General features: G+C 42.5%; 1 protein-coding gene across 1 annotated transcript in view; it reads left to right on the top strand.

The window, feature by feature from the left end:
* CACNA2D3 (calcium voltage-gated channel auxiliary subunit alpha2delta 3) overlaps positions 1-13,851 on the top strand; it is a 798,772-nt gene that overhangs the window by 713,030 nt on the left and 71,891 nt on the right. The window contains exons 29-32 of the mRNA XM_055079897.1: positions 2,342-2,403; positions 3,749-3,793; positions 10,137-10,199; positions 13,618-13,688. Coding sequence (XP_054935872.1) covers positions 2,342-2,403; positions 3,749-3,793; positions 10,137-10,199; positions 13,618-13,688 — 241 coding nt within the window. The remainder of the gene's footprint in view (positions 1-2,341; positions 2,404-3,748; positions 3,794-10,136; positions 10,200-13,617; positions 13,689-13,851) is intronic.

Below are 13,851 nucleotides of genomic sequence, written 5' to 3'. Positions count from 1 at the left end.
GGGTGACTCTCTCAAAGAACCCTCTGCTTTTGTCCTGATGTGTCTCGAAGCCTGCCGTGGCTGTTGACCTTGGCCTGCAGAGATACACCTGGAGGAAGAGAGAAAACTCGTTTTCCTCCCTCCCCTTAGATACCAGTGATTGAATGTCACAACAATTTTAAGGCCTTCTGCTCTGAGGTCAGCTTTCTGCCATCCCTCCCTGTGTTTGGTAGAACCAGAGATACTTGCTTCAAGCCCCTTCTTAAGTCCAGGTCAGGCTCTTACCTCTGCCTGCTGGTGGATCTGACTAAAAACCCAGCCAGCACTTTGGTTTACAGCTTCCTCAGTTGGTTCATCTCCAATAGGGATATGGCTCATCAGGCATTTTGGAAGACAAAATTCATTTGAAACTGCAGTGAACAGCCTTCAGGCTTCAATATCAGCTTCCTTCAGGTATTCACTGAAATTTTCTCAGGGCTAGGAAGAGCAGTTTACGCTATAGTCTGACCAAATGGCCCATATCGTGGTAGGTCCTCCATAGCCAACTTATTATCTACAGTAAGGCCTGTGGAGTAGCCTAGCTCAACCCCAGCCTCACATTTCAGATCACCTGAGGTGCTTTTTAAACATACCCATGCCTAGGCTCCACTCCCAGAAATTCTGATTTAAATGGTCTTAGAGTGGAGGGGAAAGGCACCAGGCATCAGAATGTTTTTTTGAAGTCCCCCAGATGGTTCTAATGTGTTGAGAACTGCCACTGAAAAACCTTTATTCAGGTGTGATTATAATTCACACTGATGTTTATCTATCTATCTCTCCATCCATCCATCTACTAACTATACTATCACCTGAACAGTTTTTCTAAAAAAGCAGTCATTTACCAGTGAGTCATCTATGTGCTTGGCACCTTGCTGGAGGCAGGGATCCAGTGGGGAGCAAGAACATGTCCCTGTCCCTGGGCAGCTTATGCTCCAGAAGATGGCAGCCATGCTTAGCTCTAGTCTTACCCTAGAGTCTGACATTCTAAGTGCAGAGATAGAGGATGAGTCTCTCTAAGTGTACATATCCCAGTTAACTTTGACTCTCAGGTCTTGCTCCAACAATTTGTTTAGGAAGTAGAAATGCACTTGGTACTTATAAGGGTAACAGCCCAAGACCTTCATAAATCTTCAAGTTCCTGAAGCCAGCAGAAGAATGTTAACCCAAGGTGGGAGTTGGTGGGGGGCATCTAACATGGTGGCCACATAAAAGTATATGAGTGAACTTGGGTTTTTTTTGTTGTTTTTTTTTTTGGTAATTGTGTATTTCTTTTGATAGGTATTATTATGTAGATTGAAGTTACTGTAGGTATTTCAGCAAAAGAAAAAACATGTGGAAAGATAAATAGCAATACTGGTGGTATAAGGATATGGCAAAAATTGGGGAAGTTGTGTGCAATGGACTGAAGTTTGCAAAATCGCCCAGGTGTAAATGGTGTCCCTTGGGGAGTGCAGTGTTTCCAGCACAGAGTCTCATTCTTTCTTTCCATCTCCTCTAAAGTTTTCTCACCATCTGATTAGGTTTTTTCCCTGACTTGAGTACTTTCGAAAATGGTTTCAAGAGTTACTTTGTCTTGACTTCATAGAGAGAAATATTGAGCTTGTTCATTGCCTAGTTCTGAGTTTCCACCGAATTCTTCTTCCCAGAGTTTCGAATCACTTTCTTAACCTCTTCCATTTCTGCACATTTCTCTTACTAGAAGTAGCATTCACTGTTGCCTTAGGGAACTTTCCACAGACAAGCAAAGAACTATATAATTCCACCAGAGTTCCTGGGGAGAGAAGATCACTGAGATGTGGATGCTGGGGGACAGTTCAACAAAGTCACATTATGGCCGAGTGACTCGTTTCCGAACACCAGCCTCAGGACAAGTACTTTTCAAGTTTCATATCTCAAAAATATACGCAGAGTACACATTTTAGGCATGCAAGTTCATGCAATAATAACAGAAATGGGAACCCTGAAGAAACCGTGATCTTCTGAATATCCTTCTTATTTCCATTCCTGTTTTCAGCTGTTCTGGGGAGGGTGGTGACCACAAGTATATGAATTTTAGAAACACTCAACATCTCTCCAAAGAGCCATCTGCACTGTGCTCAGTTTGTTCTATCAAGAGTTCTATGAGTACAGGTAACCTTGAAAATTCCTTACCTGAAAGATAATATGTTTTAGTTGTTTGCTTCACTGTAAATTTAGTTTTTATGTGTTCTTATCTGATATGCTTACATCAGCATCTTACCTTGACAGATAATTTTCAATGATAATCTTAAATAATTGTATAAAGAGATCTCTAATGCCATATTTTATTTATAATTTGTCCAAGCTGTAGGCATTCAGATGAAACTTGAATTTTTCCAAAGGAAGTTCTGGACTGCCAGCAGACAGGTAAGTTATAATCATCATGTTGAAGCATTAACGACACTGTTATTATACAGGTGTTCACATTTGAGTACCCAGAGCCTAAAAGTGCCAGATTTCCGATGAATGTTTGTAAAATGAACTGCTGGGCTGCTCAGATTACCTTTCATTTCCCTGCAAAATAAAGGGCTGACAGCGTGTTAGACACCACATGCTGGGAAAGCAGGGAATTTGCTCCTGCAAACAGTTGTAATTGTGAGATCAAACCAGTGACCTTCTAAAAGAGAAGTGTTTCTTCTAAGTATTGGGGACTTTTGCAGATTTTCATAGTGACTTTTTTTTAATCTTGTGGTGCCCAACTACTTATTTGTGAATCTCTTTTGAAGGCTTTTGCATAACTAGGTTAGACTAAGCATGCCTTCTTTGGCCAAGGGCTTCTCTGCTTTGGATAATCTGGGAACATTCTTTACTTGCACTATACATTCTGTACTAAGTAATCTCAGTGGTATTTGTTCAGTAATTCAGCAGAAATGGCAACACATAAGTTGCCTCCATCTGTCCAATTCTAAATGTTGTAATGGTATATCATTTCTTTTTTTTTTTTTGGTATATCATTTCTTGAATGAAGATACTTTAGGAAACTATGGACCAAGAACACAGACAGGAGTTTTTAAAAAAAAGTCACTGGGGGTTAATTTAAAATTAAATGAATACATAATTATATTTCTTGTTACTCAAAGATTTGAGGTCTTAAAAAGACATCAATATTGAATGAAGCATAAATTAAAATGGACAACATAAATTAAAATGAAAAAGGGCCCTGTTACCCCCAAATTGTCCTTTTTTTTAAATAAATTTACTTATTTTTGGCTGCGTTGGGTCTTTGTTGCACGGGCTTTCTCTAATTGCAGTGAGTGGGCTGGCTTCTCATTGCAGTGGCTTCTCTTGTTGCGGAGCACAGGCTCTAGGCACATGGACTTCAGTAGTTGTGGCACACAGGCTCAGCAGTTGTGGCTCACGGGCTCTAGAATGCAGGCTTGGTAGTTGTGGCGCAGGGGCTTAGTTGCTCCGGGGCATGTGGGATCTTCCTGGACCAGGGCTTGAACCTGTGTCCCCTGCATTGGCAGGCGGATTCTTAACCACTGTGCCACCAGGAAGTCCCCAAATTGTCTTTTATATTACTGTTTGGAGCTGGTACTCATCCTAGAGAGGATGGGCCAGTTCATCCTGGAGCATTCCCTTTGGATGAAGTTTGGTATTTACACAACAGACTAGGACTTTGATAGGTTGTCCTTGAGTAACTAAGTGGCAGCCATAGCACGCTGGTGTGTCCAAATGACACGTTTCCTTTTGTTTCCCCCTCACCCCACAGTGCGCCTCTCTGGATGGCAAATGTTCTATCAGCTGTGATGACGAGGTATGATGGCCTCCTGGCCCTGTGTCTGCCCTAATCAAGTTGGGGGTGGCAGGGGCGGAGGCGGGTGGTGGTGGAGTGGCTGGATGACTAAGGGTGTTTTCTTACAGGGGGAATGCCTCACAGAGCCAGGTCTAACAGATTGCTCTGGACCAATCTCCAAAAACCCAAGGACATTTGCTTTGTTTCTTTCTTCTTCTTTCTTCTCCCAATCAGATAGTTTATGAGAGCTAGAGAAATGTGATATAAATGTCCCATGAACAGCACTACTGGGACTTTGACATTTTATAAAAAATGATACAAATTACTGCCATTTGAAACTCATATTACAGCTCTCAAAGTTTTCTCCCCATGTGGTACCTCTTTTCATCTTCTTAACCACCCAGTGAAATGGATAGGAATATATGACCCATTTTGCAGAGGGAGAAACTGAGGATCAGAGCAATAAAATGACTTGCTTAATTTCATGTAATAAGCCAAAAATCTAAGAGTTGAAAACTCAGAATGTTGCATTCTGGCATGCTTCCCTCCTACAACTCCCTTTCCCTCCCTTCTTTCTTTCTCTTTATCTCTCTCCCTCTCCCTCAATCTTGGGAGGAGGAATTTGAATTCCACACATGAGCAATAGAAGAAAAAAGATGTTCCACTGTCCTAAGTCTGTCCATCAGATTTAAGTTTTTACAGCATCCAATCCCATGTATCTTCTGCCCCACAATTTGGATCAAGCAGGTGTGAAGTGGCCTTTCACTTTGGCTTAGCGGCCTTCCTCTCTCTGAGTCAGCCAAACCATTAGTCAATACATAAACTGGAACTTATAAATGATCGCACATTCATATTCCTTCTGGTTACCACAGGGATTAAAGAAATCCTAACCAAACGTAATTCTAACTCAGAAAACATAGATTAGAAGTATATTTCCAAAAAGTAGGTGAAGCAAAGACAAGTAGAGAAATATAAAAGGGAGTCCAGGGTGAAGCTAAAGTACAAAATGCTCAGTCCCCGAAGATCTGGCTGCCAGTTTAAAAAAAAAACAAACATAATTGCTGTATGAGTTACTATCCAAAGAGTAAAAACTAATCAATCAGCTTTTCAGCAAAACCCCAACTTTTCCTGACCATCAGGTCAAAAGTAATTTTCCTGTAGGAAAGAGTACCCTATGATGTTTTATGATCAACACCCTTTCAGTAAGTTTGGGGATGCCATTCATAGGATAGTCAAGTGGCTTCAAACCTCTCCTCTGTCTTTGAGGCATTAATTGTCTTACTGGAGTACTCAGCTCAAGACAACTCAGCTCAACAATAATATTGATTAATCAGTGTCACAAGGCCCTATGTTAAACCCTTTACTTGTACAATCACTAATCCCTATTTGTGGTAAAAGAACTGAGGACAGTTGGTTGGTTAGCTGGGTGACTAGATGGATGGTTGGTTGGCTAGTGTGACTGATGGTGTTTTGGATAGTTGGGTTGGTTGATTGATTGGTTTCTAGTTGATTGGTTGGATGGATGGATGAATAGTTGGTTGAATAATCTGATGAATAAAGTTAGAGGCAGTGTTCCTACAACCCACACTGCCTCTGTGCATTCTCATATATAAAAATAAGTGGAAATGGATTCCCACTTAGACTTCGAAACATACAATATATATTAGTTGTTCAGTAACTGATTTCACAGGTGGTCTAGCATAGTGGTTAAAGTCACAGGCTGTGGAGTTAGAATAGCTTCAAACTGTGACTCTGACAGTAATAAGCCTTGCCTTTGTTTCCTCAACTGTACAATGGGGGTAGAAACACCTACCTCAAAGAGTAATGATGAAGATGAATGAGATAATATGTGAAAACTGTATAGCACAGCTCCTGGCGAATGGTAAGCACTCAATAAACATTAGCTGTCAAACAAAAACGTCTGCAGACATGTTCTTCCCTTAGAGTAGTGTCTCACCTGAACCTAAAACCTCAGACGGCAACCACATATACACTTCAGGCAATGACAGTTTCCACTGGGCATGCCTTCCTCACTACTAATGATCTCCTTTAGCAGCCATTGGGATGGACCCCCATTCAAATATCATTTTAAAAGTTCACACACTTTGAAAATTAAGCATGGAATTTGCTGGATTGCTGAACTTGATCTGATGCTCATTTTGCACTTTGAAACTATCATCCATTTCCCATTTTGACTCTAAATTTTGGCTTCAGGCAAGCAGTTGACATCGTTTTAAATGGAAAAGCCAGGCCCCTTTCCATCCTTTCAGCAGACTCTTTCCACGTGTCATTCCCCTTTCATAGCTTTTAATTAAGTCTTTGAGGCCATGTCCCTCCACTCCCCGAACTGCCCTCGAGTGATCAGGTCCCCATTAAAAACAGCTGTGGGGGCTCATTAAGTTCACATGCTTCTGGCTTCTCATCTGTACTGAAGACCTGGCCCAACTCCCACAGACTTATCAGACATGCTTTGCCTTGGATCCACTCCAGCCCCTCTGTCTCTCCCAACAATGGCCTCCCTGGGCCTTGGCTAGAGTGCCCTGGGCCGGTGGGTGGAGTCGGTATGGCCAGATGTCTTCCTGGCTTGTAGATACATCATGGAGGACCTGGCCATGGGCCTGACTGACGACTTTAAGGAGCTCCATTCCACCCAAGGTGAATGTTAGCTTCAGAACCTGAGAGGCAGCCTCTCACACACTCACTCATTCCTTCAAGACACGTTTACTGAGCCCTCCTTACGTGCCTGGTACCTCCAACACCCGGGGAGTCAATGGGAAGCAGAGTCAGAAGTGGCCCCTGTCCTCCAGGAGCTAACTGGTTAGCAGGGGAGATGAGCGCACACACTTATCAGCTGACTTGCCTCCCCTGCCTCTTGCTATAAACTATGTAACAACTTCCCTTTCTGAGAAACTCAGTTTGCAGCAGTAGGATACTTACAAAGAGGGCACATAGTAGGTGACCAATAAACGTCATTTGCTGAATAGACACAAGCACAAGTCCTTCAGGTACTCACTATGCACCTTGCTCTGTGCTCAGCATTTTGTACTCACTGGCCTACTTAATCTTCTCACCACTCCTCTGAAATAGTTGTTGCTGTCTCCATCATTCAGATAAGGAAACTGAGACTGGGAGTGTTAAAAGGCTTTGCTCAAGGTCACACTGATAGCAAGTGTCAAAGTCTCCAATTCTCAAGCTAGTATCTTAGCCTCAGGTAACACAGGTAACCTTCCAGGTGACACAGGCGTGGTGCTGTGTTTCTCACCCCCAAGTACACTTTCTCCCCAGCTTGCTTTACTATCTGTGACTGCCCAATTCCCATGGCCTGTTTTGGGGCTCTAAACCTCAGATATCTACCTGACATGCCTTTGTGGCCTGGAATAGGACTTCTCTGAGCAATATTGAGTCATCAAGTAGTTGAAGAAAGATACCTTTATAAAAAAAGACAACTTCTCTCACCCACTCTGTCTTTGTCTCTGCATTTTTCAAACAACCTCATCTTTACATGTTTTGTCACAGGTGGCTGTGGAGTGGTTGCTTACAATATCTGTCAAAACTTAGAGCTCCTGTTTTCCCCAAGCCCTTCAGCCTGTCAGTCTACCCTGGGGACAGGGCTCTGGGCAGACTCCTTCTGAGAGATACAAAGTAGCATAGTAGAAAGTAGCATAGAGATACAAAGTAGCATAGTATCTAATTTGGGTAGAAGTAGCATAGTGAGGGAAAGCTGAGAAAATATTTCCTCTATTTCCTTTTACTGGAGGAGGGAGTATGGAGAAGGTGATTGGCTATTTATTGTAAAGAGACATAGAGAAAACAATTTATCAGATTGGAATCTTGCTAATTCTGTCCTGTTTCATAACCCAGTACCCTGCTCGCTTTACTCCAGTGGCCTTACTCCATTCCACCGTACTTCCCAATAATTTAATCAAGGAAGGTCTGTTTATGAAGTCTTCACAGAGACTAAATATACCTAACATAGCAATATTGCCTATAATGTAAACTAAATGACACCTTTCAGATTAAGGGACCCAGTTCTACATCAGTGACACAGCATCCTTGCTTCTGACCTGTGATTTTCTCAGTGATTTGTCAATCACAGTGTTGGCAATATCTGTTTCTTACTTTCCCCTCTGTGCCTTCCACACCAGAAGAGAGTGGGAGCAAAGGTGGATACCTGAGAAGTGAGTCTCCTAATGGCCAATCCAACCTTGATTCCACCCAGTGCTGGCCATTATAAGGAGCACGGAGGTCCTCATTTCCAAGAAATGAAGGTGGGGAAAGAACCAAACATTTATGGCAAATAATGAAACATTTCATTGAAGCTCTGTCTCTAAATAAAGTGGAAATGGTGAAAATACATTTATTTTATTTAACAAATTTAAATTATAATTGCAGTCATACTCTATAAACAAAGGACACATTTGGTTTGGGAGTAGGGAGTGTAATATTTCTGATAAAATTATAAAAATCACAATGTAGAATCCTTCACTTTATATTTGATTTTCTCAGAGTGATCACAAGGAAGGTCAAATGTAGTGGAATTTGATCAGTTTCCCCAGGAGCTTCTCTTAGTCCCTTGCTTTTGAAATCATTCTCTTTGGAAGCATCTTTCATGTTATCTGTGGTGATGTTTTCGTTCTTCATGTGTTACCTCTGACAGATACTAATGTGCCAACGGCTTCCTGTGTGATTGGAGCTGATCTCCAATATCACTTTCATGGACTTCATGAAATATTGCCTCTTTCCGAAGAGTTTCAGTTGACTTTATAATCTATTTGCTTTGTACTGTCTAATATTTACAACATTAGACGAACAGAGATTGACCAAAGATATAGGTCTAATAGCAGCAATACCAGTTGGCTAGGGATGTTTGAGTAGGAACTCACTTTATAATTAGGGATAGAGGGTGAGTTAGGATGACTTTGGATCTCTATGCAATTGCAAGGATTTGGAGAGTCAGTATTTTAATATGGAGGCCACTCCTATGCTCAACATGTATGACTGAAAGGAGGTTAACTTCCCTTTGCATCAGGGTCTATATCTGCAAAATGACAATCAGGATCCTCAAATAAACAAGGGTATAGATTTGTCTGATATGACCCAATTAACTTAAAATTAAGTTTAACTCTGCATGTAGCTCATGGCTGCCATATTGGACAGCAGAACTCTATGAGTGCTTTCATAGTGCTGTGTCCTAAAAAAGGAGGAAGTTTGTCAAGACTCCCACCAGAGACAGAGTAGTCTCCTTGCAGCTAAGAGCTTCTTTGAACAGCAAGAGTGTTGACCAAGTCATTCATCTGGCCCCTTGGGATAACCAAGAGAAACCCTTGCTCACCAAAGCAGCCGACTCATTTCTAAAAGATGCTAGCAGGGCTTTTAATTTTCCGCCGATTCTCCACCATTGCCTACTAATAAAGGATGCATCTTTCTGACCAACTTACTGCTATACTTTTGTGCCTCACTAAAATCGACGACACAGATAGGTAAATGTCCCAGAAAACACCAGCCCTGCAGTGGTCTGGAGCTAGGGGAATTTAGCTCAGGGTAAAGATATGTTACAAATTAAATGTTGCAGTCAGTATGTAAAGCTGCAATAAATAGAAACTGAGTTACATCAAGGACGGAATTAAACCTTAAATTTAAACTCCACAGCACTGTAATTAAGACTTAGCCTGTAGCAAATCATTCACTTGAGATTAAAGCAGCGTGGGGGAAGCAGAGGTTTGGGTTTACCTTGCTACAATTTATAAATCTGAGCTACCAAAAGCTAACAGCCCTGCCCCCAAATCCAGCTCCCAATTAAAAACACAGTTTGAAAACCTTTAGGAGGCCTGAGGGGACCCTTTAACAGAAGTTCTGCCCCTTCCCTCCCGCCTAAGTCTGTGAACAAATTAAAAAATATTACCTGGTCCCCTGATGGTCTTCTGAACTGACACGGTGTTTTCATTAATACATCATTAGAGTAATGGCATTGTGCTGGCGTTTTGCTTTCAAAACAGGCTGCACTTCAACCACCATGAATACAGGCTCGGGAGCCTCTGGACACTTTGCTCCTGCGAAATATTATTCAGGTCATAAAAATTTTTAAAAAGGAAGGTAAACTGTAATGCATAACTTTAAAATGTATATTCTTTTTATCCTAATCTGGGATGTTCAAGACTTGCTTCGTGTTTTATTTTTGTTCATTAGTTTTGCAGAGTAAATGCTGGGGTTAGCTTAACCATAGCCTTAACTCCTAGGGCCAGCAGGCTTTTCCACTTCTCCCAAAACAGCCTAAAATAGGTGTCTCTCAGGTTGGAAGTACGTCATTTCGTGTAAAACCAGTCTGAGGACCCAAAGTTGAAACTGTGGTGTTTTTATTTTCTAGACTGTGAACTGTTACCTCATAGACAATAATGGATTTATTCTGGTGTCTGAAGACTACACACAAGTGAGTGAGAAATTTCTACCTGCTCAAAGTAAGGATCCCAGACTGTGCTTGGGTCAGGGGGAACGAATTATGGTGTTGAAGCTTTGAGACATGATCTGTATTTAAGAGGTAATAGCAGGAGATTATAAAACCTTATTTCCATCCCTTTAAGAATGTCACAGCCTACGTCTCAGCAGGCCCCAAAGAGATTTTACCTCCAGAGAGGAGAGGTGGGGAGGGGTGCAGAGCCCAGGGTCTGCTCCCTCACTCATAAAATGTTCAATTTATGGAACTCTTTGCCTTGAGCACGGAGGTGCCTGAAAGGGTTTGGGCAATTTTAAGGAGGTTTCCTTCTTTTAATATTTTGATATTTTATCTTTATATATATGTAATTTATATACACACACAAATATATGTATGTATTTATGGATGTCAACGTAATTATTCTTTATGGCTTTCTTTCTGGTTTTTACTTTTTAAAAATTAGTTATCTGAGCTCAAGGATTAACTTGGGTTCTCGACACAGAGGGACAAGAATCCACATATAGAGGAAGAATGTTTTTCATTTGATTGAGCTGTGTGCAGTACAGGGGCAGGAGGGAGAGAAGGAAAGAAACCAAGCTAGGGTGCTCAGCAAAGAAAACTCCACTGATATTTGGAAATCAAAGTAAGAGTTAAAATCAATAGCATTGTAATAGAGAAACACGGGTTTCTCCTTTAAAACTTGGTGGCTGACAACTTTTTCTGCAATTAGAAATGAAATTAGCATGTTAAAAGAAAGTCAAATCCAGACAAGTTTAGCAGTGTGGTGTAGTAAAGTAACACCAGAGGTGGAGGCAGATGGTTTCTGAGGCAAGCTGTCTTCCTCAACTAGTTTTGGGATCTTGGGTGCATCCCTTAACCTGCCAGGGACTCCTGGCGGGCCCTATAAAAGGAGGATGGTTGACTAAAGAAGGCTTCTTCTAACTCTAATATTTGAGGATACTAGCATTTTATAATGAAGTCTCATTTAAATCATTTAAAATATTTTAATAGTCAACAATGCTATAGACCCATTAATGCCTAATAAATTAATTAATTGTCTTTAAGTATGACTCTTTAGTGTCTAAGCTCAATGGCTTGTTAATTTGTGAACACTGGCTCCAGGTAACATGTGGAACTGTGCTTCAGTTTCCCCTCTTATCTATGAGAACACTGGGATTTTCTTTTTATCAATTTATTTATTTTATGATTTTATTTTATTTATTTATTGTTTCTGGCTGCGTTGGGTCTTCGTTGCTGCGTGCGGGCTTTCTCCGGTTGCGGCGAGCGGGGGCTACTCTTCGTGGCGGTGCGCAGGCTTCTCATTGTGGTGGCTTCTCTTGTTGCAGAGCATGGGGTCTAGGCGTGCGAGCTTCAGTAGTTGTGGCACATGGGCTCAGTAGTTGTGGCTCATGGGCTCTAGAGTGCAGGCTCAGTAGCTGTGGCGCACGGGCTTAGCTTCTCCGCAACATGCGGGATCTTCCCGGACCAGGGTTCGAACCCGTGTCCCCTGCACTGGCAGGCGGACTCTCAACCACTGCACCACCAGGGAAGCCCACGTTGTGAGATTTTAAATGCACCTTTGGTGGGTGACAGTTACACAATTGAGACTCAAGCTGCCCATACACGGTCTCCTCAGATGCTGGACATCACTGGATGTTGGACAGTTGATGGACATTAGATAGGAAAGGTGAGGCCGTGAAACAAGGCCAGTCTCTTGGGAGCAGGACTGGCCATAGGCCTATGGTAATATGCCCGTGTGTCTAGGAGTAGCGAGAAACCAAATCAGTCCCCTGTGAGGAGGAGCTCTGTCATCCTGCCAAATTGAGGGTGGGAACCTGATCCTGGGGGAGGAAGGACATGACGATGTCTTCCAGTGGTGAGTCTTGGACCAACCAACAAAGTGAACCACTGAAATAGTGACCCTTTCCCAAGCCATGGCCACTACATGTGGGCTCTGATCCATGCTTTATTTCTGGATAGAATAGCCCAGGGAGCCTGTGGGCCTGCGCTGCCTCAGCTTGTTTGATGTCTGGTTTCCTGTACTCCAATTAGGCTAATTCTTCTTCATCTAACAACCAGTTCCATTGATACTGGCATATTTACACACAAGAAATGCAAATGTCCTTCTTGCTCCCAGCGGCAGCACATACCCACAGAGTTTGCCAAATGTTCAAGTGTTCCTGGAGTGAAAAAGGCAATGCTTGACCTTCAGTCAGTGAAATGTCATTTCCTTCTTTCCTCCTCTTTTTTCTGACTTTTTGGCGAAGTCTGTATGTGCCTTTCTGCCTGAAAACTCCTAGGAGCCTTGTTGAGGTCACTGCTTTGTAATGGAATCAGGATTTAGTTAATATCATACAAAGCCTATGGAATTTATATAATTTGGGCTCTGAGTGTAATGCCATCCACCCACCTCCACATAAGCTATAAATCCTCAGAGCACCCACAGTACAGATGGGGGTTCTCTACTGATCTACACTGGCCCCTTCCAGGGTGTTGGCAGAGGAAGGCTGTTGCTCCAAGCTCTGTTCTGCTGTATTGGATACACCCTCCCCCTTGGGACACTGATGATAGTGGCTCCAGGAATCTGGAGGGTTGCCCGAGGTTGTTAATCCTTCATTCCACCATTCAGAGTTGGCACATCTCGGCCAGCACCAAGAACTGGACTTGCAGGAGCATCAGCCTGGCGCCGGGGAAGGACTGGTAGGCCTCCAGTGCCCTGAAGACAGCCCCAGAGCTGGGGTCGGCCATTGGAAGTCTGATTGGCCGAGCCTTCTTTTCGCAGGGCTGGACAGCTTCATTCTTGGTCAACATATTAACTGCCTATGGACAAAATGAGGGTGTTCCTCAGAAAGTAATTTAGAGAAAGGACGTATTCTCTGCTGTAGGAAATTTATAGAGCCTATGAAGAAGACTGCTATACATCCCTAAACAGGTCATTTAGGAATTATAAACAATTCTTTTTATTACTGCTTAGGAAGCCCTTTCACAGCCTGTTTCTGTCTGTATGAAGTAGTGTTTTAATCACAAGGGATTGAGAGCAGATTAATGCCTACTCCCTCCATCCAAGAGTAACGGTGCATGTGTGTGTGCTTGTGCGCATGTGTGTGCACACGTGTGCATGTGTGTTTTAATGACAACACTCAGCACGTGTTATGCAATGTCACCCTTACCCCGCCCCCTCGCCCCTGCCATGTATTTGGAATATTCACATCTGCTTATTAGTTTGCTCTGTAATCCCATAACTTCTCATGACTATTAAGACCTTTTCCGCTGTTATGTAACAGTAGTCCTGAAAACCTACTTTTTGCCCCTGTCAGCTCCAGGACACAGAGTGTGTCTGTTTTTATTTCTTCTCTGGTGTTTGGGCACATTATTTATCTACACTTCCTCATGGGTCTTCTTTTCTTCCCTGCAGACTGGAGACTTTTTTGGTGAGGTGGAGGGAGCTGTGATGAACAAATTGTTAACAATGGGCTCCTTTAAAAGGTAAGGGATTTTATGGTTCCTTGCGTCCCCCGAGAAAGTTTGCCTAAATAAAATAAAACAAACCAAGGTCAAATAAAGCAAGCCCAGACTTGACCCCATGACTGTGTTCATGCTCCAGAAGATCTTCTGAAATTCGATGCCTTTTGCGTGAGTGTTAAGAGTC

Source organism: Physeter macrocephalus, chromosome 18 (genome assembly GCF_002837175.3).
Source record: "Physeter macrocephalus isolate SW-GA chromosome 18, ASM283717v5, whole genome shotgun sequence".
NCBI lineage: Eukaryota > Metazoa > Chordata > Mammalia > Artiodactyla > Physeteridae > Physeter > Physeter macrocephalus.
This window is presented reverse-complemented; position numbering and strand designations above follow the sequence as displayed.